Below are 27,984 nucleotides of genomic sequence, written 5' to 3'. Positions count from 1 at the left end.
CTAAAGTGGAAGCACTTTTTTCTGCCCTTGATCTCCATTTAGAGGAAGGTGTTTACATATTTGAAACTTTTCCTGAACAATCAGGGTCATATGTTTGCTTTACCTCCCCTGAAAGAAAAGATTTCAGCTGTTTAAATGTTTGCTGAGCCTAGACAAAGGGCAACCTGCTCTTTGCCTGTGGACGTTAATCACGCCACTATATTCACGTAAGTATGCAGGCTTTCTTAATATATATTTGAAAAGGTAGATGTAACAGCACAGAGCTTTTCTTTTTGGAATCCAGCATGGCACCGGCGCAAAATAAACTCGAAAATAAAAATTTTAAAATTTTAAACAAGTCTATATTTGGCTTTCATTCTTTTATTTATGCAAAAAAAAGTTTCTTTGGAAGAACAGATTTAACCAAAAAGGCTTTGAAGCGCAACTGTGGAGATTCTGTGCGCGCACAGTGCGCTTTAAACCATTTTAACAAGTGTGTCTATACAATGTATGTATGGAGGGGGACTTGACCATCCCTGATACACGATCAAGGTTCCTTGGCGTTTTCGTTGGGGCAGGAAGAGGAAGAGGAGGAGGAGTAAGGTGTTGGCTCCAGAAGCGTGCGTCTCGTTTGGAGTCCTGCGCACAAACATGAGGAGCGAAGCTGGGGAGGGGACTCCTGCGGTCGGTTTTCTCTCTCTCTCTCTCTCTCTCTCGCTCTCTCTCTCTCTCTCTCTGCGGGCTGGGGGTCTGTCTGGGGCAGTTTAAGGACACCTGCGCCCTCAGCTTCCTCAAACCCGTAAAGTTGCAGGGTTAAGTTAGTTTCGCTGGAGTTTATGTAGCGATCATGTTAGGCGTAGGCACCGGCAAGACCCCGAGCACCAGTCCCAGGGAGCACAGGAGGAAAGTGAATGAGAAGACGACGGACCTCATCAGGAGCCTCGGTAAGGACACCTCCAAATCTGACCTTCTGCTCCTTGGAGTTCACCGTCAGCTCCAGGCTGAAGTGTTTTTTTCGCTCATTGTTGGTACAAACTTAACTGAGGCTTCAGTGACTTTTAGTCACCTTGTTTGTTGTGTTGTTTACGCTGCCTTTTTCCAAGACAACAATCATAATCGGTAGCTTTTTATGCCTTCATAATTCATAACACAGTTTCTCTTAGAAGGCTGGTTATTCGAGAACTATTTGCATCATTCTGAAAAGATGATTCATTTCACCTACTATCCTTGATAATTGCTCACTTCTTAGTTACAGATTGTTTGTTTTAATTTGCTTAATTTGTTTCATTCATTTACTTCCCCCGACTTAAAAAAAATATATTAACAAAACACGTCTAACAGGTTTTTGTTTTTTTGTTTTTTAATGATGATGTTCTTAGAAAATGACTAATGACCGAGGTTACAGATAATGGCATCAAACAGAAACGAAATTCTGAGTATTTGTGGGTGCAGTTAAAACGGTCATGTGTTTATGAAGAGCAGAGTTGCTCACTGGACTACTGCTCTGATTCAGGCTCCTCGCCATTCCCATCCCAGCCTACTCCCTCGCAGTTCAGTCCCGATATGTCACTGCCCCTTCCCAAACTCGCCCCAAAATAGACACTTGCTGAGCAGCGATAGCGCACCTGTCAGAATCTCTGAGAAGACGCTGGATTTCTGGAAGGCTGAACCAGTGTTAATGACGTATATATGCAGACATACAAAATTAGCTCACAGACAGAAATGTTGGATGAAATCTTTGCTTTTTATTTTCTTTCTTTTTTTTAAGTTTTATACGTTTAAAGGAACGCATTATGTTTTTTTCCAACCCCATATTTTTATTCCTGGACTTTACTAGAGTAGCTTTGCATGACTCAGTTATAAATATTTATCTTGAGGTGCTGCACTGGCACAATATGATGCAGTAATAAGGTGTACTATATCAGGGATTTCCGCTCTCATTGATGTACAGTGACACATAGCCAAGAGTAGAAACCGGTCTGAAACTGAGCATTCAGAGCAGCATGAAGCCTGAAACTTTGGCAGTGATTCACATGAGCATCCAACACTGTAACAGCATAAGCATGACGAATGCACTCACTGACTACCTAATTTGGCACATCTGTCCAACTGCTTATTAAGACAAATATCTAATCAGCCAATCACCTGGGAGGAACACGCTGTATTTAGGCAAGTCGACATGATTAGAACAACCTGCTGACGGTCAAACGGAGCACTGGAATGAGGAAGAAAGGTAATTGAAGTGACTTTGAACATGGCATGGTTGGTGGTGTCAAATGGGCTGGTCTGAGTATTTCTGGTCTGCAGTATCATAATCATTTTTGGTCATTCAAATCATAATTTTAACACAATTACTCAGGAAGTAAAGCCAACTCTATTTTGTTAAGATATTAAGAAAGTCTTAAGTGTTTAATTGATCAATGCAGCAGGATGGGGGGTTTAGTTGCCGTATCCAGGTATCCAGGATAGGTGAAACAGCCAGACACTCCATAGTTAATTTCTAGGAAAAAGACCAGGTAGGTAAGTTCAATATCACAACAAAGGCACTCCAGTAAATTCTAAACTTCTCTTTATGAACCTAGAAACACTACCACTTAGAGCAGAGCATTGTGTGCCAGTGACTGGGTAATTTGACCAGATTCAAATAAACAGAAACCAACCTTCATTTAACTGAAACAGGAAGTCCAGTTAGCTGACAAAGAACAGCACAAAGCAATCCAAACAGGAACATATGAGGGAGGCACTAACGAGCTGACAAACAGTACAGCACAACAATGAACTAAGAGAAACATAGGGATTAAATATGCATGTGGGGTAATCAGAGGTATGGAAAGCACCTGTTAACACAGCTGAACCTAACTGAGGAACACGAGACAAAAGACGCAAAATTAAATACAACACACGAGAAACTAAATAAAATGGGGAATAACTAAACAGAGGCTCTCTAGTGCAGCGAGGGTAACTTGATGAGACACAGGGAACGCAGCAGGAGAGGAAAATGTGAAACTTGGGGGATTACTGATAAAAAGATAACTTTCGTCAGAAAATGTGAAAGGAATCACAATCTAAGCAGACCCCGGATCATGACGTTAAACTCCAGGAAGATAATTATAACAACCCAGAATGGGGCATACTTGTTTTATCTCCAGTGGTGTAGTGGTTGCTGGTTTGATTCTTGCCATAGATACAAGTCCCTTTTGGGGTTGGCGTCCGTTTAAGAACTCTACCAGATCAAACATATGGTGTTATCTACTGTGGCAAGGGAGTGGCTGGAAATATCATCTTTATTTTTCCTAAAATCCTATAGGCCAAAACTGTCTTTGAAACCAAAGACCTTAATAAGTAAAAAACAATATGCAGAAACAATCTCTCATAAATTCAGCTCTTCTCGCATGTTTAGTGAAAACAGAACTGCTGAATTTTAATGTTTTTGCAACAGTGTGTAAACATGGATCCATACTTCTGCAGTGACACCGTGTTTAAACTCTGACACTATGCACAGACTTGTTTAAGCATTACTGAAGTCTGAAACTGTATCTGCGCCTGAAAACGCAACACTGGCATTGCTATATTTGAGTGTCCCACTAATACTTAATAATAAAGCAAGTGAGGTCACCCAAGTCGACTCAGCACCACCACTTGTTGTCATAAATTAGTCAGGTGACTGTCCACCCACCATGTTTTAGCCGCTTTCACATCAAAGCGAAAACACCGAATAGTTTCGCAATCTGCTGGTGGGATTGACCTAAGTTCAAAGGTTTTGTGTCATGTGGTGTCACAGGACTGATCCGCCTTCCTCGTTCAAACATTTCTCACTCACTGTGAGCCCACAGACGAAGTGACGAATGTGGCCTGAGAGGCAGAGATTTGTTAGTTTTGAGATAATCCGTGTTTGAATCAGACTAGCGCACACATGGATAAATATATTCATTGCCACAGACGTCCCCACGGGGGTTTTGGGGGATTTGATTTCAGGGAGAGTCTGCGGCTGTTGGCAGCGCTCTTAACGGTGGTACACAGCAATTAGTTTCTTGTTTGAGCAAACAGCCCGCATAAGCCAAGGATTTACAAAACAACATCCATGATGAGTTTCAGTCGGTTTAGACCGAAGAGATGGGACAATTTCACGCGTTGCACCTACAAGCTGAATGTAAACACGATCGTGAGCTGAGGTGATGTTTTAGGAGGCCGCTGCAGGGAATATGTGGTATCTGTTTGGTATCTGAGTAAACTCAGCTGTAAATCTGAGAGCTTTACATATGCTTTATGTCTGCGATTGTGGTCAACAACATTCCCTGCCAAATAGGTCACAATCAACAAGGTTATCATCTGTTATTAGGTTTGAATGGTCAAGTGTTTAGTAGGATTTAACCTCAATGGGATCTAATCTAACTGAGCCCCAACATACAATAAATAGCATCAGTTGTGTAACAACAGACACTTATTCCGATTGTGAATAACCTTTTTTTTTTCTAAATAATCACAACTCAGCTGTTTTTGTGTGTGCAGGCTCACATTGTAGCAAAGAAAAGTATTGCCAGTTTATTAGACAAAAGATAAAATACATACTGACGTGTTCAAGCTAAAGTCAGCTCTATTCAACTCCATTCAAATTTCTATTTTTTTTTTTAAGTTGTGCACTGTCCAAAAGAAAATAGGAATCCCCTTTCCCTTCTACCAAACCATACCGCTCTCACAGTCTGGTTTTCTCCTGCATATGGTTATGTCTGCCAACCTCAGGTTGGAAAACAGTAAATCAACAGTCGAGGTTAGGCTTTAATGTGGCTTAAAAATCACAATCATAGCCTTGTTAATATGCATTGCAACCTTAATTTGTGCTTTGACGGCATATTTAACCACATATTGGCAAATAAAATGACAGTTTTTTACAAAAGCTCATTTATTTCTCAACATTTTTTATTATTTTACTGAAATCCAGATATTGTTCAGAGCGAGTCTGTTTCGTCGCAGACAGTGAGTCCTACTTACTGTGTGGTCATAACTTGCTTATTAATGAGCAAATAAATGATGTTTCATTCATTATAAGAGACAAAGAGAATGTTTGACTAAAAGCTGCTTGTTTTCAACTGAATACAAAGAGGCTGCTCTGCTTTCATGTTCAACTCTCTGCTGTCCAGAAACCATTGGCAGTGATTCTGCATTTCCAAATAACACTCACTTTTTTCTACTCAGTCCTTTTTGGGGGGGGGGCAGGAGGGGTTCACATCAGGAAATTCCACAGAGAGTCCCGATTCCAAAGAACTTTAAAAAAAAAAAAAAGAAAGAAAGAAGAAAAATACGGTTTCCAACTGATCATTTTTCTTCTTTTGAGCTGGAATCTCATCATTTTGCCTCAACACTTTTGATTTTGGAGATGCAGACTGGATGCCACTGTTTGCCTCCTAGAGGGGACAGCTGTGCGACAGAGCTGAGAAACTTTAATTGGCCGGTATTAAATCTACAGCACCCTTACTTGTCTATCTTTATGCGAGAATCCTTGCTAGCTGACTCTTGTGACTGCTGCTATGCTGACAGAAACGTGAACCGTGTCCCGGGAGGACCTGGTATGTGGGCCTGAGTGAAGAGGACTCATGCAAGCACAGTGCACTGACCAGCTGATATAGTTATTTGGATTTTAATCCTCCTTTCAGCGTTAAAGCTCCACTGCTGCTCACAGTGTCAAAGCACCCTCGGAGGAATCTCCATTGCTGAATTAATTAAAATGTTAATTGTTTTCAGTTATTTTCAACAGTTCACACTGTTTGTTTTTTTTTATCCATTTGTTTTATCCACTTGCAAGTGGCACAGTTGTAGAGATAGTAATGCAGAGATAGATAATGTCAGTATGTTGGGTTGAGACGAAAAGATCTCTTCTAACTATTCATTGTATTGTCATGAAATTTCTGTTACTTTCATATTCCCCAGAGGATGAATCTTATTGGCTTTGGTGTCCCTTTCTCTTTCCTGCATGAACGTTTGGTTACTTGACATTACATATGTGATGCACACCTCTGTTACCTCCATAGGAGATTAATTGTGTTTTTCGGTCCTAGCTTTTACTGCTTTGACTGAGGAACTCATTTAGATGAGGCAACACTTTTTAAAGCAATGTTCATTAATAGCATCCCTCTTAGGTGGGCTTTTAAAAACTCAGCGTACAGTACAGCGTCTGGGTTAACTGTCCCAGACACCATTATTTCTGCAAATTAGAAATACCTGTCTAGCCATAACATTGGGATGATACTTTTTCAAAACTACACAACATCTTCTTTACTAACCTTGTATTTTGGAGCGCGTCATCCCAGACATTCTCTTGGCTGCAGTTTTGGCAGTTTTATGTCTTCCTCCTGCCACATTATCACAGTTGCCTTTGCCAACTGCAGAACTTGCAGATGTTGCTCCTCACTGAATGATCCTTCAGTACTTTTATTGAAAACCATTTATTTCTAAGAGAGTGCCACTGTGCCAGTATTATCCTAAGAATGCCTGATTTGAAGTGGTACAAATATTTGTTCAGCCAATTATGCGGCAGCAATTGCATTATAGCCATGTAGACATGGTTAAGATAACCCCCTGAAGGTCAAACTGAGCATCAGAATGGGAAAGAAAGGTGATTGAAGAGATTTTGAATGTGGCACAGTTGTTGGTTCCAGACAGGATGATCTGAGTATTTTAGAAACTGACGATCTACTGTGATTTTCTGTACAATAATTCCTAGTGTTTCTAGAGAGGAGTAAAAAATTTCCAGAGAGCAAGACCAACTGCATCATATTATCACGTCAAAATAGACCAAAATCTCTGAGTAATGTTTCCAGAAACTTGTTGAATTGATGCTATAACTAGCATATAGGCCGTCACAGGCCCGGCCTGGTATTAACAAGGTGTACCTAAGAAGTTGGCTCATTTGTATTTGTTAATTAGCTAAACTTTACTAACTACCAAAATATAACCAGTGTTTAGTTTTCATCTTTAGGCCCAAACTCTAGCAGTGCTTTAAAGTTTGGTTTTTTGGAACTATTTCAGCCAGAATAAGCTAAGCTTTAGCTTCTGTAGATGTCAGCTAGCTGACTTGTTTACATGTAACTGCTGACAAAGCCCACTCTCAGTAAGCACCTCTTTTTCATGGATATCTGGACTCTATCTTGATTTAAAGATAAGGTTGAACAGGTGTACATTTTTTAAAAACCTTTTTAAATTGTCAATGTTGCCTCAGCGGGCTTTTTTGTGCTATTACATTAGACTTATCAAGCAAATTAGCATACTTTTTCTTACAGCGTCATCATTAGAATCACAGCTTTAATTAATGACTAAATATCTGTTTATTGTTAACAGCTCATTAGCAAAAGGTAGCAAATCAAAATGGCAAACTAAGACAGTAAACATAGTAAATATCAGCAAACACTGACATTTGCTAGCATGTTTAGTACAATAACATTAGCACTTGGGCAAAAACACTTCTATGCTACAGGCTTTTCAGCCTCTTTTAAAATAGTACACCAACATGCTAAACCGAAGCGTTAGACATGAACCTGATAGCATCCTGAGATTAGCATTTTGGGAAAAACATTTCTCACTAAGTGTTCACCGGGGCTGTAGGTAATCTGCAGTATGCTGTTTATGCTGCAGATTCAAACTTGTTCCAATTTTATTTTCTTTCTTTTGATTTTCTTTTTTAAGATTCTGTGCAGTGTTGAAGCGATTGCATTAAAATACATCAGCGTGGTTGCTAACCAGGTGGCATGCAGGTATTTGACCAGCTGACCAAGTGGATGTCAAGCCGATTTTCTGCAGGGGAAGATGACAAGAAAATACAATTCGACTCTGTGGCCCGAAGAATCATGCCTTTTATACACTTATGAAGAGGCTTTTCAGAAGCACACCAAACTGTACCAAATTTATTAAATCTGTGGATATGGCCACACTTGGGGACTTGCAGCTACTCACTCTTTGCATTGTGGGCAGATAATAAAATTATACAGGTAGTATAATGAGAATGTGGCTGTAACTGGAGAGGGAATGATAAAAAGTGAAGCAGCAGGTTGAGAGAGAGCTAGTTAAGGCTGTTTGGATAGCTTAGTGTGGTCACTGACCTGCAGTTAATCAGGCCCTTGTGCTGTGCTTGTGGGAATGCCTTGCATGTGGTAACAGCTTGGAAAAACAGGCTTGTTATGGACGGCCTGGCAGGGGGAGTTCTTTGTTTTCAACTCTGATGGGGAGAAATCCATGGTTTCACCCAGTGCGCTTTCACTCATGGGAAGGGAGGGAGTGGAGGGCAGTTTCTGTTTGCTATAACTTTGGGGGTCCATTACTTAATCCAGAACTTGGCACTGACACGATGAGGACTGTGATTTAAGAGCTAAAGAAACAAATGAAGCCCTTTCTTTAGACATGAACAGAAAAGACTAAAGCCTGAAGAATAATTTGAGCAGTGAGTGAGAGCTGGTTTTGGCTGTTTCCTTCAACAATACTAAAAGGGAAGGTTACATAAGGGAGCCCGTTTGTTCTTGCAAAAGACTAAACATGCCATGGCTGAATGCTGTTTAACACTTGTGCTTTATTTTGTTGGTTGCGTTACTGATTATTCAGTAGGCTATTTGCAGCAACCAAGTTCTTAACATAACTTTTTAAACCAGTTAAACCAGTTGTTTGAAGCATTTACATATTCGTATACATTTACATTATTAAAAGCTGTTAAACTGAAAGTTAAAACATTTTCAAACCCTCTCAATGAGAACTGTACCAACTTAACCTTATAACCTCACATTTTCTGAAATGATTAACTAAATGAGAAAGGATCAATGTCACAAACATGCATAATTTAAAGGAAACACTTCTTACTACTATAAATAAAAAGAACCTGTTGAAATACACTGTGGAAAAGTACTTGACCTCATCCTGATCATCAAGCAAAATGTAAAATTAAACAAAGATAACCTGAGTAAATACAAAATGTTGTTTTTAAATGATGATTTAATAATTTATTAATTAAAATAAATCTATCCAAACCTACTTGGCCCTAAGTGAAAAAGCAACTGCTCCCGGAATCTAATAACTGGTTGTGCTACTTTGACAGGAACAACTGCAATCGAGCATTTACAATAACTGACTGAGTCTTTCACATCACTGTGGAGGAACTTTGGCCACCAGATTCAGGCCATGAACTGATGTCTGGATTTCATCTTTCAGGATTTTCTGGTAGAGAGCAGAGTCCATGGCTCTATCGGTTTTAGCAAAGCAGGCTCAGACCATCACACTACCACCCCATGATGTTTTTTTTTATGAAATGCTGTTAGTTTTATGGCAGATCCAACAGGACTCATACCTTCCCCAAATGTTGTCTTGTCTGTACACAGAATATTTTTTCCAGTCTTGGGGACCATCAAGATGTTTTCTGTGAAATGTGAGACAAGCCTGTGTGGTTTCCTTTTGGTCACCAGTGGTTTTCGCCTTGGAACTGTCCCATGGATACTATTTTTGCCCAGTCTTGTATAGATCATGGTGCGATAGGTTGCTTTTTGAGATTTTCCTTTTTTTAGTCTACTTTACTTTGTCAAACAGGTTCTATCTAAATGATTTTTTGATTCAATGGATCTGGCTGTAGTTAGGCCTGAGTCATGTGTTGCTGTGTGGCATCCAGAGGTGTGGACCCAATATGCAGGACTGAGATGGAGAACTGAACTTGACAGCAGCTTTATTGCTGAATATGCAGGAAACAAGGATACAAGGAGCTTAAACTGAACACACCAGGGAACATAGGTGAACTAAATCAGGCTAACGAGCAAACTTAACACAACACACATAGGACGAGAGGCAGGAAACAAATCTCAGACACACAAACTTGATCCAGGGAAGAAAGTAAACAAATAGAGACAAGACTGAGGGGACAAGACACTACAAAGACTGGACACAGAGAAACCAGACAGACAAGGGGACACGACTGGAGAAACAGACAGGGACCATGAGAAATAAAAAAACAGGTCAATCAAGGAAAGACAGGAGACCATAAGCTGATGAAGTAAACAGGAAACAGAAACGTAGACAAGACACAGACAAAAGTAAACAAATACAGAGACAGCGACTGGACACAAACAGACAGAGAAACAACCATGGACACAAGACTGACTCAATACAGAGTGGACAAAAAAGGTAACTGACTCAACCAAAAAAGGGACTAAAAACTAGAATTATAAGCACTGGGTGAAAAATACTAAATGCCAAAGGACTAGGCAAATAAAAAGTTAACATTATAAGTAATAATCACATATAAATCCAGAAGCAAATCAAAAACTCATAAAACTCAAAACACATAGATTCTAACAGTCTATGTGTGGCTCTTGAAATAATTGAATTCACCTTTTCAAAACATGTAGTTAGTCACAGTTCATTCATGATTTAATGAGAGGGGCTGACTACTTCATCACATAGGGTCAGGTAGGTTTGGATAGCTTAATAAATCAAATCATCATTTAAAAACTGCATTTTGTATTTACAGGGGTTGTGTTTGTCTAACCTTAACATTTCTTTGATCTTAAATTTAAGTGTGACAAATGTGCATTAAAAAAAAATACAATAAGAAAGAAAGAAATGATGAAGTGGGCAGTTTTCACACTCTGAGCCCTCTGTGGGTCTCTCATATTTGAACCTTTTGAATGAGAGTGGAAAAACTGCTGTGTTTTCTGCTTTGTAAACAGACACTCCTTTCACCCTGAGCTGTGGATTTATTTTCATTCCCAGTTACTTCTGCCATTAATTGATAATTTAGTTTTAGATAAGTCTTAAAATCTGTCATGTTACAATAAAGGGCCTTTAAAATTTGCAATGCGTTTTTTCTTCATTGATTATATGGCCTGATCCTTTCAGTTCCACAGCCAAATAGTGATATATGCTTACTATCTAAGGCACCACTGAAATTGTGAATCTTGCATCTCCATTGAGCTTAATAGCGAGGGAACACTAATACGAGCAATACAGCTGGACAAACATTTTCACAAACTTTCCATACTCCAGCTGTTATAGCAGCTTTCATTCCTGCTGCCTTTTGGCCTGCTCCTGCCCCCAGAGAGAAGTAAATCTACAAACTATCATGACTGAATTACATCTCATTGATCAGCTTTCTTTTAAACTTACAGGGGTTTATTCACCTTAAAGAAAACAGACAAACACTGCTAAATGATAAAGTAACAGTTTTTTAGATGATCCATGAAAGCTTGACTCACATACCGAAAGCACTGGTCATTTCTTCCAAGGTTTGTATATATAACACAGCCCAAGGTTTTGGATATAAGCAAAGATGCATTGAGCATTTTTGTCCAAGTATTTGTTCAAGGTCAGTTTTCAAGTAAATAAGATGGCTGAATGAAAGACAGGCATTTTTAAAATCAGCAAACACTCTCAAGCTCTCAAAAATCTCAAAGGATAAACAGAAAAGGACTGAATAAAGCAGATAAACACGAAAGCAACTATAAAGTCACATTTAAAAAAAGGGGGTGATGACATCAAGTACTGAGGCACATAAAAAAACACATTTTATTGTACAATATTTCTGAGATTATTTGAAGATGGAGTGATATTTTAGTTGTGCTGACATCTAAGGTCGAAATCACAAAGGCCTCAGTCTGTGACCACCTAATAACCACCAGCTAGTAGGGAAAAATGCATGTATTCTGCAACCAGTTGGCAAGCAGCTGGTGGGAGATGCTAGTGTCAAATTGTTCACAATGCTATACCAAAAATCTGCGATTATGGCAGTTTGGGTGTAAGATGGCAGCTTGTCTGTAAACACTTGCAAACTGCTTGCCAAGTGGTTGTGAAACTGTAAATGTGTTGCAAATTGGAAACAGACACCATTCACCTTCAAAGTAAAAGCTACACCTGTTGCGATGTGTTTTCTTCAGCGCTGATGTGGAACTTTTACTCTGGAGGGGAACGTTCTACATTTCTGGTTTCCACCACACTTTTTCACATTTCACTACCATTTAGAGAGTAAATAGTGAGTGTTTGCAGACAAGTCAGCATCTTTCATGCAAACCACAGGTAACCACAATTATCTGCTAGCTACCAAAGCAATCACAACAAGGTTTTTGATAGAGCACCCTCTATCAAAAACTTGATTTCAGTGAATCAGGGATTACATTTTTTTTCCTTAACAACCAGAGGTTTCCAAAAGGTCGCCAAACACTCTCTAGGCCTAAGTGACTGAGGGGTAAGATAGCTAGGCATGCTAAAGCTGCAGAAATGGCACATTCTACAGCTCTGCAAATGTAAACAGTGGATTAGGTTGAGTTAAAACTGTGTACAGTTTTGACTTCTAGAAGATAAACCCCATTCACCGTGATCAGGGGTGTCAAAACTGCTTCTTCAGAGCTGAATGTGTCACTTTTTTTTAAAAGTCTCCAGTGACTTTGTGTGGCTTTTTTAAAAAAGCATATCCTGTATTATCCTCTTAATTTTCATTTACTCTAATAGGAGGTTCAGTGGAGTGCATGGATGTAAACACATGAATGATTAGTCTCCCTAGTTATGAATTCAAAAAAAAAAAAAAGGATCTTGAGGAAATGGTGTGCGGACAGATTTGTTTGCTTTTACTGCCAGTGCTGCTGGCTTACTGATTTGCTTTGCAGGAAGAAATTAGCAAATAATAAAACTGGCGATTTAAAAAGAACAGGCAGGATATCACTGTGTTTACAGGTCCGAAGGTTGATTGCTGTATGTAGCTGAAGTAAAAAGATGAGGACTGCCTCATTTTTTTATGTTTAGTATTTTTTTTTAAAAACTCTTTTATGCAATATCAAAATTAGCAACTTTTGATAAATTTCCATAATCACAGTGTCTTGATGCATGTTCAGTTATTCAGGTAAATAAATCCCAAAAGATTGATTCTGTTCATCTAGTTGTTGCATTTTCAGTGGGAGAAACGTTTCATCACTCATCCAAGTGACTTCTTCAGTCTCAGCTGACTGAAGGTTTCCTCAAACTTTTAAACAGTACACTACACAATGCATTAAACTGACAATTTGCATATTAATGATCAAGCAGCTGAGCTCACAGCCCATTGTTCATTCAGTGGGCTAGTTTCAGTTATTGTGTGAATGTACTGTTTAAAAGGTTATAAGTTAAAAGTAATTAGAAATAACACATAGCAGAGTAGCCACATGTGATTTAATTATTTACACCTATTAGTAATGCTGATGAATCTATGGTTCATATACAGTCAGTTTTAAAATGAGGTTCAAATATGTTTTGCAGCTCCACACAGAACTTGTTGGGCAAAAGTTACTCAATAATTGTTCTTTTGATAGTAACGGTTGTTGACCCCAGGATATGTCTCTACACTCCTACATGGAATGACACAATTTTGTAGACCCTTTGTGGTTTATTTTCACATTTGTAATGCCTCTGGCTGAATGTCATAAAGTGTACTTTAGAGATACTTTGGTGATCCCTTTTGCTTCATCTAGGTCAGGCTTTAGATCAAAACCGATGAGATTCACATCAAACACGGGCAATGATGTCTTGAGCTTTTCACTGAAGTTAATGCATGTAGCATGCTAACAGTACGTACTCAGAACCCATAGTTCACTTCATAAATCCACTACAGACTCACATGCATAATTTGCGACTCTCCATAGGGTAGTTTTGTCTTAATTCAAACTGCAAATTGTGTACTTATTGGAAATGATGATAACAATATTTAATCATGATTGTTACACTAGCTGACGCGTTTAGCAAGCATTTAACACTTGTCAAGCTACTGACCAAACATAAGTAGCTTGTTAGATATTCATTGTAGAAAATTAAGTTTGTGTGCATAAACTTTAAACAGCAGCACATCAATCTTCTTCTGTTAGTCTTGATGCATAAACATAGTAAAAATTTATATTGTTTGCTTGGATTCTCTCTGGGTACTCCGGCTTCCTCCCAGAGTCCAAAGACATGCAGTTAGTGGGATTAGTTTAATTGGTTACTCTAAAATTGCCCATAGGTGTGAATGTGAGTGCGAATGGTTGTCTGTCTTTATGTGTTAGCCCTGCGACAGACTGGCGACCTGTCCAGGGTGTACCCTGCCTCTTGCCCTAAGACAGCTGGGATAGGCTCCAGCCCTGCTGCGACCTTGAAAAGGATAACTGGAAGAGAATGGATGGATGGATGAATCTGTAAGCACTGTCATTTTGTGCTAAGCATTTCAGTTAAAGCATTGCACTGTCATTTGTCTAAAATTTCATAAAAGTATGTCCTGTGAAGCTTGAATCACTAAATAACTGTCAGAATTTTTTTTTTTCATACTGGAGTGTTTATTGAACCTTCTGACAAAAAAGAAAGAAATTAAATATCAGTTTGCGTATATGACTTTTAATTTCAGTATCAGTTTTACTGCATCTGGCTTTTTTGTGCAATTTATTGCCCAAAAATGTAATGTGCAATTAATTTAGGTTTTGTTGATGATGATTTAGAGCTCTCAAACACTGACATAAACTTGTGTATCAAATGTAATACGTTTGGCATTAGAGTTAAGGAACTTGGGAAAACAGATGTGCACTTATGAACCTGATTAAACTGATCAAACAATAGACATGTATGTCAAGACAAGCTGAACTTAAGTTGCTGACGATACATTTGCACAATGTCAACCTGAGTCATGCGTGCATTAACAGCTCTGTTTTGTGTATATGTGTGTATTCTCCAGGGCTTCATGAAAATGAGGACATACGCGTGATGATGGCGGGTTCCAGCATGCTGAAAGTTCGGTCTACAAGTTGGCAAAGGAACCGAAGCATGCGGCTGCTGGAGGACGGACTCACCGTGTGGTGCGAGTCCAAGAGCTCCCGCAAAGGCAAAGCCCAGCAGACATGTAAGTTTGTCTGAAATCCAGCTTTATGGTCAGAGTACTCTGTAAGGAGAGCTCAGTGTGTGGCAGGGTGGGGAGCTGGCTTGAGCAGACATCATGATGTAACGAAGTGAGATCTTATAAGCACGAGGAGAAGTGAGCTAGTTGAGGAGGAAAAGGAGCTTTGATTGTGAGCATGAGTGGACTAATACGATAAATAGAAAGGAAACTTAAGTAATGGAAGAGTATACGTGATAACAGCGCAAACTGAAATATATTTAAAGCAAGCAATGTAAGCGTCCCACCATCAGTCCAATAGAAACTGAGATGTGATTCAGTGCGCTCATTAAGCCTGCACATTGTTTGGGGTTGTTGAGCTGCTTTATCTTGGCTCGGTCTTCTGCCCTCTCCCCTTCTTTGCCCCTTTAAAGACAGTTCTAGTTTCTCTGGTAACTAAGGAGGGTAATCATGTGATCTGTAGTGGTTATGACTTACCAATTCAAGCTTCCTAATATACATTTAATAGTCTTACTGACACTTAGACCTCTGACAGAAATGGGCATGAGCTCTTTGATGGGACCAGTTTATAATTTACCAGCATATAAAACTGGATTTAGCTTTTGAGTCTGAAAAGTAAAGCCAGTGCACAAATTTCTTAAATGTGCATTTGTTCCTTTAGTTTAAGAAAGCATTAAGATTATTTGAAAGTCCTCAATAGAACGTTATGGTATCAGTAGCCTAATTTAAGTGTTATTTAACACAACATTTACAATGCACACGGTCTCATTAAGAGTAAAACTGAAGAAAAAGCATTCAGGGTGTGACTAACTTGTGATAGGCCCTTTAAATATCACTCCAGTGATTGTTTGACATGTGGAAGGAGAGTGTAGCTGCTCTCTAGAAAGTCAACACAGAGGAAACATGCCTGTAGGTTACCCTGGTTGAGAGTGGTAGGTCGAGATTCTCCCTCTTCCCCCATGTTTGAATGTTTCACCTTGAAAAACAAACGTCAAGCTAATGATCAATGTCCAAGTTAAATTGAATTGAGTGTTTTCTGTTATAATGGGTAAACAAAACTGATATTATATAAAATCCTATAGACTCAACTCCCACTTATGCAAGTTTGGGCCTGTTATCACTCTTTGCACAAACTCCTTAAGGTTATGTACACAAGGTGAAAAACAAGATAAGTTATAGTTGGAGGTTTGCAAGTTGCTTAAGGGTCAAATTAAACTGCAAAAGCAGATGAGATTTTTTTTTTTTTCTTTTTGCTGTTAATATTTATTTTCAATGAATTTAGCGATCGGACCTCCTCGAGTACCTAAAGCATCTTTTGCAAAGCACAATTTTCAGTAATAAAATAGTGGGGGAAGAAGTTAGTAGACTTTATACTTAATTTCACAGCTCATCCATTATATTATGTAATGCTATTATAATGCTTTCCTTTTCAGCCCACTGTTTTAAATGACTAGTCATGTAGTAGCTATATTAGGATGTTGTGCCAAAGCACACAGGGGGGAAGATAGTTATGTCTTTTATCTAGTTATTCAGGGAATCAATTCATGGATGTCAGCACAGTATGTAGGACACAAATCTTGTTCAGAGCTCAACTCTTCTGTCACGGCATCAGAGGGTTGGACTGATGGCCTAAATTACTGAAGCACAATTCCTGGAAGAGTTAATGAAAGTAAAAGAGCAAAAGAGACTTCTTGGCAGCATCTGTTCAGTCTCTCATTCCATTTAGGTCTTTGTAGCTAACTCTTTCTGTTGAAATGAAAATTTACTTCAAGGTGGAAAGCTTTGAGCACGTAATATGAGATCAGCTTTGTTTTCTCCCTTGTTGCCTGACCTTTGGCTCTCCCACCTCTGTGTTGTTTGTGCTCTCCACCCTGATGTTAGAATGCAGTTTAATCCTAACCCTCCCCGCTTGTCTCACAGCGTGTGTGGGTGGGCAGGTTTGTGGGTCAATGGGTGTGAAGGCCGCCTTGATTGTGCCAGCCATGCCGCAAATAGACACAGAGCGGCCGAGCTGCAGCATGTAACACTCCATAGAATGATGACATCAAGCAGCGTGAGAACAGAGTGACCACTTAAGACACTGGCAGGCTGCTGAGGACCAAATCTCTGTACGGGATAAAGGTCTGGCTCTCTTCCCTTTTCTCTAGGCTCCCAGGTCTGATTTGATCTAATGTCTGAAGTTCAGGGTTGCGTGTGATCCTGGCGTAATATACACCACCTAAAACTTCACACTACACATGGACACACACCCACATGTATATGTTACTTTTACCATGGCTCCGAGATGACCACAAGGATGTGTATGTTCTCCAATTGATCTTTCTGTAAATGGAGGTTAACTATTCAGTAATTATTTACATTGATGAATGTGGAGTAATTTCGAAGAGGTGGATTGCAAAGGCTTTTATGACCTCTAGCAAGAGAATGAGGCTATTGTCAGAGAATACTTATTGCCCAACTGAGTGATCACACACTGCAGGCATCTCAGTGCAGAAGCAGAAGAGCTCCTGTGCTGAATAAAGTTCTAGTGTTAGAATAAACTAGGAGACACTGTGTGTTAGTGTCAGTCTGTTTCCTCCCCTTGTTTATAGTTGTAAATCTGAGGTTTTTTCCCGGACCAAAAATGAAGTCTTGCAGTGCAGTGCACTTGTGATCTTTAAGGATGTTGAATTGTTGAGATTAAAAATGTAAAAATGCATATGCATTTTTTTGGAGAAAAAAAGCTCCTTTTCCCTTTTTGAGCTGAAAAAATGTAAATAAAAACAAATAACGTAAATCCTATATTCCCTTATTAAAAGACAAAGAGCATATAAAATGTTGAAACTTTTGAAGCCGACCCCTTGTGAATATGGGAGTAGCCAACAGTCGCTTACACTCCAGGCTGGACTACTGTAATTCACTAGCGTGAGAACCTAATGACTCGCTTGTAATCAGGCTGCTGATACTTCTGTGCCTGTTCTCTAGCTTCTTCTTCTTCTACTACTTCCTCTTCTTCGGCATGCCAAAAGCTTTTAATGACTCATTGGTCTGAACTGTGGACAGACCGGATTCACAACTTTACAGACTGATGTTGAGCAGTATGCAGAACATGTTTGCTATTGTGATGCTAAAATAAACTAGACCTTGTTGCTGGTTATTTATATTCTTTTTAGGTGTGGTCTTTTGGGTGCAGATATGTTTTTGGGCTGTCTTAATTTTATGATAATGCAATGTACCGTATATCCAGCTTCTCCTTTATTTCCCACAACCCTCCCATTTATCCCAGGTTGGAGCTGGCACTAGGATGCTACTTTTGACCCCTGGTGGTTAGGTTTTGTGTTTCCTCCTGGTTGTGAACATGTAGGGCAAATGTGCTATTCGCTACACTATGGAAAATGTATTTATGGTAAATGATATATGTTTTATCTGATACCAAATGGCCTCTAGCAGCACAGTTGGATTTTTTTTTATTTATGTCTCATGCTTTAAATGAAGCCTGTGAATTCTTCCATTAGAAGGCCTGATCCTTAAGCTCTCAGTACAGGAACCTCACACTGAAGGTCTAAGTCATTACTCTCATGTCATTTTTTTGTTTTAAAATTAGTCTGCTGACGAACATGTGTGGATCCCAATATGTTTCGCAGTCTCATTACTGTGACACTTGCATTCTCTAAAAACGCCTCACACTTGACCTTTAGCTGCTTCTTGTGCAACCATGCTCTCCTGCTCATCGATATTATCACTCCTGTCCCAGTTGCAGTGACGGAGGTGGAGTGTGTGTGTGAAGGCTACCAGTCGGAGGCACTGAGGCGGCTGTCTGGAACCCTACCAGAGAACCAGTGCTTCACAGTGGTCTTCAAAGGAGCCAGGAAGAGCCTGGACCTGAAGTGCCCCACTGCAGAGGAAGCTCAGCACTGGGTGCGCGGTCTCCGCACATTAAAGGAGCGAGTGGCCAGCATGAGTCAGAAGGAAAAACTGGACCAATATCCTGCCCAATTTCCAATATGCTAGAATAAATATAGCGTAGCTGAGGCAGCATTGCTATGGTGACTGACTCTGCTGTCACATGTACCGTCCTACGTACACAGCATAGCTAAGGTGAGCGGTAATTGCTCGACAAAAAAGCCCTCTCTAAATATAGTCCAGCTATCACTCTTAATTATAATCTCTCATAGCCAGAGGAAAATAGCAGTGTAGTGTTCAGGTAGAGTATAAGATCTTCCCCGCTGCTCTGTTTGTTTCTCATTTTGTTTTCATTGTGAAATAAAACTGACGTCAAGTGAAGCAAATGCTTTTTACTTTATGTGGCTGTGCAAGGACACCATAAACTGTCAACAGGTTAAAAATTGACAATGAATTGTAAAAGGCATTTGCTTTAATGGTCCCACACAATGTGAAAAGCACTATATGCATAAAGATGAGTCATTTGCTGATAGTTATCATGTCAAAGGGCCATAGCATTATCTGTCTGGAAAAACACTAAGAGACAATTTCAGTATCTGTTTTGGAAGATAATGCTTTACTTGACTCAGTTTCAAATCAAATTCATGTACCAAATATGCATTTTGTCCTTTAATTCTTGCTAGAAAGGGTGAGTATGAAAAGGAAAAATACAGACTCTTTCAATAAAAGCAGGATAAAATAAAAGAGATCAAATATAAGAAAAAGGAGGTTTAGCAAAAATAACCTCCCTTGGGAAAAGAGCAGGTATTAAGTGGATTTATAACAAATAAAACCCAGTAATATCCCATATGACAGCACCGTCTTAACAGTTTGACTCTTTGCTTTAGTCTTGCTTGATTTCTTAACTCCCTACACTTGGATCCGAGGGTACCTCAAGCGAGCAGATCAGAACAACGACGGCAAGATGAGCTACGATGAGGTCAAACGGCTGCTGCTGATGATCAACATTGACGTGAGCGAGCAATATGCCCGCTGCTTATTCAAGGTCAGAGTCATGTGATGTTTTAGTACCTGTATGCTCATTATACTGCAACACTGAGTGTAAAAAAGTGAGTGAAGTACAGAGCTGTAGAGTTGTTGCTATCTGGTTAAGGAGGTATCATTTTACTCAGACACCCTGGAGTCCAGAGTCTGTGTTCAATTACCAACCCCAGCAGCAAGCCAACCACCGGCCTCACTCCACATCTTTACCCCCTCCCTCTTATCTTCCCCACAACAAATCACGAGCCATTTATTTCTCTTTTGTGCAGGGATTACTACCTGCTATGTCCCTCACTTCACTATTATAGCAGAATTGTTAGTGTTATTCTTCTTCTCTGTGCAGCTTACAGTGCAGAGAAGCATGTTTTCAATGTAAGTGCGCACAGCTGCGTTGAATTATTATAGAGGTGCTTTTCCCACAGGGAATTTGATGCACTCCCAAAATAAAAGCACACAGCCTTTGATATTTGTCTATTTTCTTCTCTGTGTGTTCACTTTCTTGGCTCTTTTTAACACACACCTCTTCTGTGCACCTCAGCGGTGTGACCGATCTGGCGATGGCCGCCTGGATCATACAGAAATTGAAGGGTTCTGCAGGGAGCTGCTGCGACGGCCTGAGCTAGATGCCGTGTTTAGACACTATTCAAGTAATGGCAGTGTGCTCTCCACTGCTGAGCTGCGTGATTTCCTGGGAGACCAAGGGGAGGACGCGTCGCTGAATCATGCGCGGAGTCTTATACTCACCTATGAGCTCAATGACTGGGGTAAGTTGTAAAAGCACTTATTAAAGGATTCAAAGGAGGAACCCAAAATATTTATATATAAATACATTCTGAATGTGACTTTTGATGCTGTCTCCATACTAAAGAAATAGCGATTTAGCCTATCACCATAAAATCTGAGGCACAATCCTGCTGCTGTGCAAAAAAAGCAATCCACCAGTGAGAGCTCTTTGTTTTAAGAAAGAAAAGTTGTACTTTGTTTCGCTTTTCTTATCACTGAGTTATTATAATTCAGCCATAATGACAGTGCTGATTATACTGTATGTGCACTCACTAATCTTTTTATTAGGTATGCCTTCTTAGTACCTGCTTCGGCCTCCTTCTATGTAGCATCGATTCAAGAATGTTCAGGAAACAATCCTCATTTTTGGTCACGATGACATCACACAGTTCCTGCAGATCTGTCAGCTGCACATCCAAAATAGAAATCTCTCCTTCCACCACATCCTAAAGGTGCTCTTTTGGTGACTTTGAGTACAGTGAACTCATTGTCATGTTCAAGAAAAACAGTCTGAAATGATCTGAGATTTGTGACATAAAGGGGCATAAAGGGATATAAGTATTGTGTTTGAGAGAAACATATTACAGAAAAAAAAAGCTATTTATTTATTTTAATCTTCTGTCCCTCGTAATAGACATGGGGTCATGTTTGATTACAGAATGAATGATATTGGTTCCATTTTTGGTGGATTTCTGAAAAAAAAAAAGAAGGAACAAATCTGGCATTAAAATATAATTTTAACACGTAACCTATCAACATCATGCTTTTTGTTAAACTTTATTCTATACACCAAATACTCACCTCATTGGGGTTTTTAGGTCTCGTCACCCAAAGCACTAATAGTGACCAGGAATGATATATATATATATAAATATAGATTTAGTGTGCATATAACTCTACACTCTAAAAAAGCCTTGTAAACCTTGTAAGTTCATAAGAGGTCTCAGTGAAACAGTACATTTGGAGCCTAGGTTATCTGAGTTGTGCGTGTTTGTGTATCTGTCTCTGGTTTGTGCACACCAACATTGGGTTTTTTTCTAAAGCTTGGTTATTTATTTTCAGAGGCTCACCTGTTTGGTGGTTGTGGCCAGTGTTGTCCTGTTTACATGTCTCATGCTAAAAACCAACTTCAGCCTAATTTTAGTGTCATTTAAACTGAACTGACTGTTAAATACAGGAAAAGTAAAGTCAAATGCACTTCTAGCATATTATATATTATTACTTATGTCAATCAACAGGATAAAAGAAGAAATCAAACTTTAAGGAACTCTTGTTTTGAAAAGAGTAAAATTACTAAACATATCCGAGTTGATACTCTTAAACTGAGGAAACCATTTAATTTTTTTTAGCAATAGTGTCATAATATCTGTTTAAAAAATCACTTAAAATGCCCTGTGGTCATAAAATATGGAAGCTATAGTTCCCATCATTTCAAGAAGAAAGTCCAGGTGTTCTGTTTGCCCTATTCCTCCAAATGTGGCATTAATAAAAAGATGTCCTCTTCACAGTAGGACTCATATAGACTGCATAAATGGTGCTTGATGTAGAGGTCTCAGACTAATGCCCTTCAAGGAGGACAAAAAATAATTGCTGAGTCTAAGGAGGATATAAAAAAACCTAAATAAAAGAAAAGAAAGTAAAATAACTAAGCGAGTATAACAGTAGCACAAGCTGAGATAAATCACTGAACTACTTGAGTTGTGCTCCAGTTACTAAGTGGTTTTTTTTATATAATTAAATAGCATAAACTGTTTGTCATACCAAACTAAGTAAGGCTGTTCCAGCCAATCTGAGTTTCTTAGATTGGATATATATATTTAGTAGAATATAACTCTATACTCTAAAGATTTTTTATAAACCTCTCATGTTCATAAGAGGTCTCAGTGAAACAGTACGTTTGCAGCCTACGTTATCTGAGTTGTGCCTGTTTGTGATTTGTTTATCTGTCTCTGGTTTGTGCACACCAACATTGGTTTTTTTTCTAAAGCTTGGTTATTTATTTTCAGAGGCCCACCTGTTTGGTGGTTGTGGCCAGTGTTGTCCTGTTTACATGTCTCATGCTAAAAACCAACTTCAACCTAATTTTGGTGTCATTTAAACTGAATTGAATTCAACCGATTGTTAAATACAGGAAAAGTAAAGTTTATTGCACTTATAGCATAATATATATTATTAATTATGTAAATCAACAGCATAAAAGAAGAAATAATACTTCTGGCAGATCTAGGTCTGATTCCCTTTCTACAATTCTGAGCTTTCTTCCTCCCTCTGTCCTCTGCTTCCTAAATGATATACATAGGCTGATAGGTTATGCAATTTTATGTCTTCCATGTATCCCTGCTTTCTTTTAACTTGTTTAAACCCCTTCATTATCCTGTTAAAAACACTTAAAGATTACAAATTGATGGAAATATAATACCATTGATTGCAGCTCAGAAGAACCTGTTCATGACACAGAATGGTTTCACCATGTACATGCTCTCTCTGGAGAATGATGTCTTCAACCCTAACCATGCCAGAGTCTACCAGGACATGACCCACCCGCTGGCCCATTACTTTATCTCCTCGTCACACAACACTTACCTTACCAAGGACCAAGTCACCGGTGCGAGCAGCACTGAGCCGTACATGAGGTATTAAGACAGAGAAGAATGCAACATTGGCACTCAGTCATATGTGCCTGTGGTTTCAAATGAATGAATCTGTCACTGTCAGGGCTCTAATTCAGGGCTGCCGCTGTGTGGAGCTAGACTGCTGGGATGGAGATAAAGGTGAACCTGTCATCTACCACGGGCACACACTCACCTCCAAAGTACCCTTTAAGGAAGTCATTGAAACCATCGGCCAGTATGCCTTCAAGGTAAGAGATTTTGTAGCTTTCACTCATGAAATATGCAGTTATGCGTTGTGCTCGCAGTTGTGCCACTCTGACAGTAAACAACCCACTGCACTTCTTTTGGTTATACACCTGACTCTGAGGCAATCCTGTGGTATTTTGTATAGCATTATACTCTTGGGTATTGCATTGCTATAAAGTGATCTGATTGCATTTTAATGGCTTAGCATAAGAGTTTTCCTGTGTTTCTCCCTGCAGACGTCCCCATACCCTCTAATCCTGTCCTTGGAGAATCACTGTTCTGTGGAGCAGCAGGATGTCATGGCCAAACACCTCCATAATATCCTGGGCAAAAAACTGCTCACCAAGCCTCTCAGTGACCAGCCACTGAGAGACCTGCCTTCTCCCGAAGTACAACAACCACACACATACAAGCACAGCTGGACCCATTTGCTTTTCTAATAAAGTAATTTATTCCAATGGGCTTCCTTGCAGGAGCTTAAGGGGCGTATTTTGGTAAAAGGAAAGAAACACACTCCTCACCTGGGTGAGCTGGGGAAGAACAGCAGCTGCACCAGCTTCTCTTCGAGCTCTGAAGATGAACTAGCCGGCAGCATTAAGAGCACACCCATGAAGGATCCTGCAAAGGTCAGTTCAAGAAAGGCTTGTTACTGAGTCGTGGAAGCTGTTAACACAAACACTTTAGTTAATTGACCAATTTTCTTTGCGTTGCCTTTTCCAGGTCCGTTCGAAACTGTGCCCCGAGCTATCGGACCTGGTGGTTTACTGCAAGAGTGTCCCCTTCCGCGGGTTTGGAAATGTGTCTGAAAAACCGCCAAATGAAATGTCTTCTTTCTCTGAAAACGATGCCCTCAAGCACATCAAAGAGTCTGGTACAATAGTGGAAATAATTGCATCTTGACATTAGATAGAGAAACTCAAAAAGTTTGCCAGCATCATGTCTTTTGTGCAGCTGGTTCTACAGAAAATATAATTAGCCTTCAACGTATCATGGCTTTTGGATTTCTGTCTTTTCATTTACAGGGAAGCTTTTTGTAAGACACAACAGCAGGCAGCTGAGCCGGATCTACCCTTGTGGCCAGCGCCTTCAATCATCCAACTATGATCCTCAGGAAATGTGGAACTGTGGATGCCAGCTGGGTTGGTACTCCACACTGAAAGCTACGCTGCTGTTCAGATGGAAGCAAAAAAAATGTTTTTTAAAAACCCAGAGACGTGTTTTATTTCTGTAAATTTAATGTCATGTATCCCACTGACATCTCTGATTCCGTGTCCCTCCACTTTCCTCTTTGTGCCATTAAGTGGCTCTAAACTTCCAGACGGCCGGGGAGCAAATGGACCTGAACCAGGGTCGCTTCCTCGTAAATGGTCGCTGTGGATACGTCCTCAAACCCAGCTTCCTGTGCAGTCCCACATCCAACTTTAACCCAGAAAACACGGGAGGAGGCCCCGGTCATACCCCCACTCAGCTGACTATACGAGTGAGTAACTGTTACTAAGGATCACATTTACAGGGGGATGATGAAATTAACATTATATTTATCTAGATACACAAAAATCCAAAGAATGTGAATTCATCATGAATCGTTTTTTAAAGCATATAGATTTTAATAACCGCTATATATGTGATGAAGTTTTTCCAAAGTTTCGTTCAGATGTGACTACCTGTTAAGGAGGACATAGACGTTATAGTACAATTTCTCTACCGCTGTTCTAAGCTTAACATAAAAAGTAAGGAAGTTAGTGTTTGGTTAATTATTTCTTTGTGGTAACAATTCTTCTTTGTAATAAATCGTATATACCACTGGAAGAATACCACATTTGTAAGGAAAATGCATTTGTGGGTTGAGCAGTAGTGTTGAGAATGTGGGTTGCACTCATGAAAAACCTGCCAAATCTTCTCTGCCAATGCCAAACAGCTTATTCTGCTATTAACTCTTGTTTGGTGTCATTTATTGGATTGGATAATTGAATTCTGAAGAAACAAGACATACTGGTAGTTTAACAGCAGTAAATGCTGGTTGAAAAATGTCATCCCATCCCACAGCAGTGTGCGACCAAGCTGGTCACCAACATGAGGAGGAGGTACTAGGCTGTTGTGAGGCCCCTGGTATGTGTTGTTTTTTTTTATAGACAAATAAAGAAGCTTTCCAACGGTATGCAATTTATTGCTAAGAAGCATTGTTAGAAGAAAAAGGAAGTTTCCTTCCTTTTTGTGGCAAGTTTATTTTTCGTAGTGTCATTTAGTTCTTGTTATTACTGTCCATACTTACATTTTTATCATAGAGGAGAGGCCATCCTCTGTTGTTCCTCTGGAAGAGTTCCCTTATGTCTAAACTAGAGTCTAAACATAGAGCTATTGTGTGCTATCCAGTCGAGCCCTGTTAGTGCAATTTGCAATTTCGGATTTTGCAAAAAAGTTGCCTCCAATAGACTTTTTTTTTTATACATTTCTAATGATAATTTCATGCACACAATGATGAATTATGTTTTGCTTTTTCAGATAATATCTGCACAACAGCTGCCAAAAATCAACACAGAGAAGGCGAGCTCCATTGTGGATCCACTAGTGTGGGTGGAAATTCATGGGGTGGCTATTGATAAAGCAAAACAAAAAACCCACCGCATTGACAACAATGGTAAGTTTTATTTTTTTATCCACAACAACAAAAAATTTTTAAGAAATTTATTTGATTTTTTTTCTTTGCAGATTGATAATATCTTCGTTATCTATGAATATTTAAATTTCTGTAAATTAGTGTTACTTTTATAATGCAGCGACAGGAGACAAGAGATGATGTCCGAAAGCTTCTTTGTACTTTATTCAAATCTTGGAATATATATTTGTGTAGGAGTCTTTTCAATCCAATGCCATGATTAGTTTGTTTGAAAGGTTTAATGCACCAGATGGTGTATTTACAGCTCTTGTGCGCCCTCTGCAGGTTTCAACCCTCGCTGGGACTGTACTCTGAGCTTCCAGCTGCAGGTCCCTGAGCTGGCCCTGGTGCGGTTTGTAGTGGAGGACCACGATCATGCTACCAAAAATGACTTCGTGGGGCAGTTCACTTTACCTTTTACAAGCTTTCGCATAGGTGCTTATTAAGATTTAGTCTACAAGTCAGTCATGTATCAGTTCTTCACTCTCGGCTGTTCTTTTTAATATGTGTCATACTCCCCACCTAGGTTATCGACATATTCACTTACTGAAGGCAGATGGTTCCAGCCTTTCTCCTGCTACACTCTTTATCCATGTCAAAGTGACTCGCAGAGGTGTTCCTGTCAAAACTATGGCTGAGCGTATTGCCGCTGCCAAAGGCAAAGCGTGACACACATCTGAACAAGACAATCAGACATCTGGACAATGAAGGACCTTGGAAGGAGGAGCTCCGAGTGTAAACAGACAGAGACAGAATGCTGCTGTTGCTGTTGTCTTACAGTTCAGACCCCAAGTGGTCCAATTTACACAAAACCACTTCCCAGTGCTTAAAGAAAGGTGTCTGTCAGAGATGGAGACATGCCCTCTGGTGACTGTAATTCATTAAAAAACACAGAAAAGGGACTGTTAGAGAGAATGAAAATCATTTATTTTATGTCACCATTTTATTTTTTAACATGTGTTTTTTTTTTAAACTTGAAGAATAATGATCGCTGAAGTAAAATAGCACTTCTTAAACTGATGCTATAAAAGAATTGCAATGAGATGGAAACCAAGTGTAAGTAACTGTGTTTGACAATATCCATAAATGTCAGTGTTTTAGATGTTATTATTGGCAGCATTAACTGTGATGTAATACAGATTTAATTTTGTGTTAGTCAGTGCGCCAGGGCCCCGTGGCCCATGTTGGCCATGTACAAGTACTCGATACTCCAGATATCTGGGCACTTTTAAATTCTCTCTGGAAGACAAATGTTAACATGTTCTCACATCTTCCAGTAGAACATGACAGGCTTAACTTGCAAAGATAAGCTTTTTTCTTAAATGTCTTGTATTTTATTTTAGCATCATTTCAGATACGTTCAAATGTGCTTTTTTAAAATCATATTTGAATTTTAACGATACAGTATTTCCATATAAGCTTCTTTCATTTTGTCAATTTTTGTCCTTGTATTCAGATCTAGAAAAAATGCTGGTTAAAAACTAATTGCATCAATCTAATACAACCACTAATTACTCCAGGCTACAGTGAATCTTTTAATACTCTTATAAGGAGGTTCACTGATAATAAAATGGTCCAGCGATGAAAAGTAATTACTGTAATTACATTTTTAATGGTCACGCTGGTTTTGAGGAGAATGTAATATGTGTTTAATAGTGAGTGAAGTAAAACTTTGCTCTCTTAATGTTTAATATAGAAGCTGTGGGATGCGTTTGAGTGGTTATGTTTGCAAGAAAAATGTTTTTATAAAGCACTTCTAACATTTTTTTTTCACATGCTGTCAAAAGATACAAGTGTCTTTTTTAGTTTCAAAAGTCCACAGTGTTGTCTGTGGATACCTGACACTTTAATAAATGCATAACCAGAAGGTTGTACTGTGAATTTTTGTCTGACTTTTCTGTGATAATCTAAAACTGTCAGCCTAAAACATAATAAACCTTTAC

The 27,984-nt window shown here is 39.3% G+C and overlaps 1 protein-coding gene across 5 annotated transcripts; it reads left to right on the top strand.

Annotated features, from left to right (window-relative positions):
* The first annotated feature begins 4 nt into the window (after window positions 1-4).
* Window positions 5-27,922, top strand: plcd3a (phospholipase C, delta 3a). Of its 5 annotated transcripts, none has more exons than XM_039610576.1 (15): window positions 5-206; window positions 14,663-14,827; window positions 18,555-18,783; window positions 19,619-19,748; window positions 20,283-20,508; window positions 22,959-23,160; window positions 23,243-23,387; window positions 23,622-23,774; window positions 23,859-24,011; window positions 24,106-24,256; window positions 24,408-24,524; window positions 24,687-24,865; window positions 25,888-26,023; window positions 26,327-26,476; window positions 26,568-27,922. In XM_039610576.1, exons 2-15 carry the CDS (start codon window positions 14,692-14,694, stop codon window positions 26,708-26,710), a joined length of 2,250 nt encoding a protein of 749 aa, XP_039466510.1. In that variant the 5' UTR covers window positions 5-206; window positions 14,663-14,691; the 3' UTR covers window positions 26,711-27,922. The 5 variants fall into 5 exon arrangements, 4 of the variants coding, with proteins under 4 accessions (XP_039466510.1, XP_031588242.1, XP_031588241.1 ...); XR_005612680.1 differs by lacking the exon at window positions 5-206 and adding an exon at window positions 586-923 and having other exon boundaries at window positions 26,307-26,476; window positions 26,568-26,708; XM_031732379.2 differs by lacking the exon at window positions 5-206 and adding an exon at window positions 594-923.
* The last annotated feature ends 62 nt before the right edge of the window (window positions 27,923-27,984 follow it).

Source organism: Oreochromis aureus, linkage group 4, assembly GCF_013358895.1.
Source record: "Oreochromis aureus strain Israel breed Guangdong linkage group 4, ZZ_aureus, whole genome shotgun sequence".
Lineage (NCBI taxonomy): Eukaryota > Metazoa > Chordata > Actinopteri > Cichliformes > Cichlidae > Oreochromis > Oreochromis aureus.
This window is presented reverse-complemented; position numbering and strand designations above follow the sequence as displayed.

Excerpts from the sequence above, each read along its gene's own strand:
- plcd3a (XM_031732379.2), top strand. The coding sequence starts at position 827 with ATGTTAGGCGTAGGCACCGGCAAGACCCCGAGCACCAGTCCCAGGGAG. Across the intron at positions 20,509-22,958 it reads CTATGAGCTCAATGACTGGG|CTCAGAAGAACCTGTTCATG; the intron begins GTAAGTTGTAAA and ends CATTGATTGCAG. Across the intron at positions 26,477-26,567 it reads TTTTACAAGCTTTCGCATAG|GTTATCGACATATTCACTTA; the intron begins GTGCTTATTAAG and ends CTCCCCACCTAG.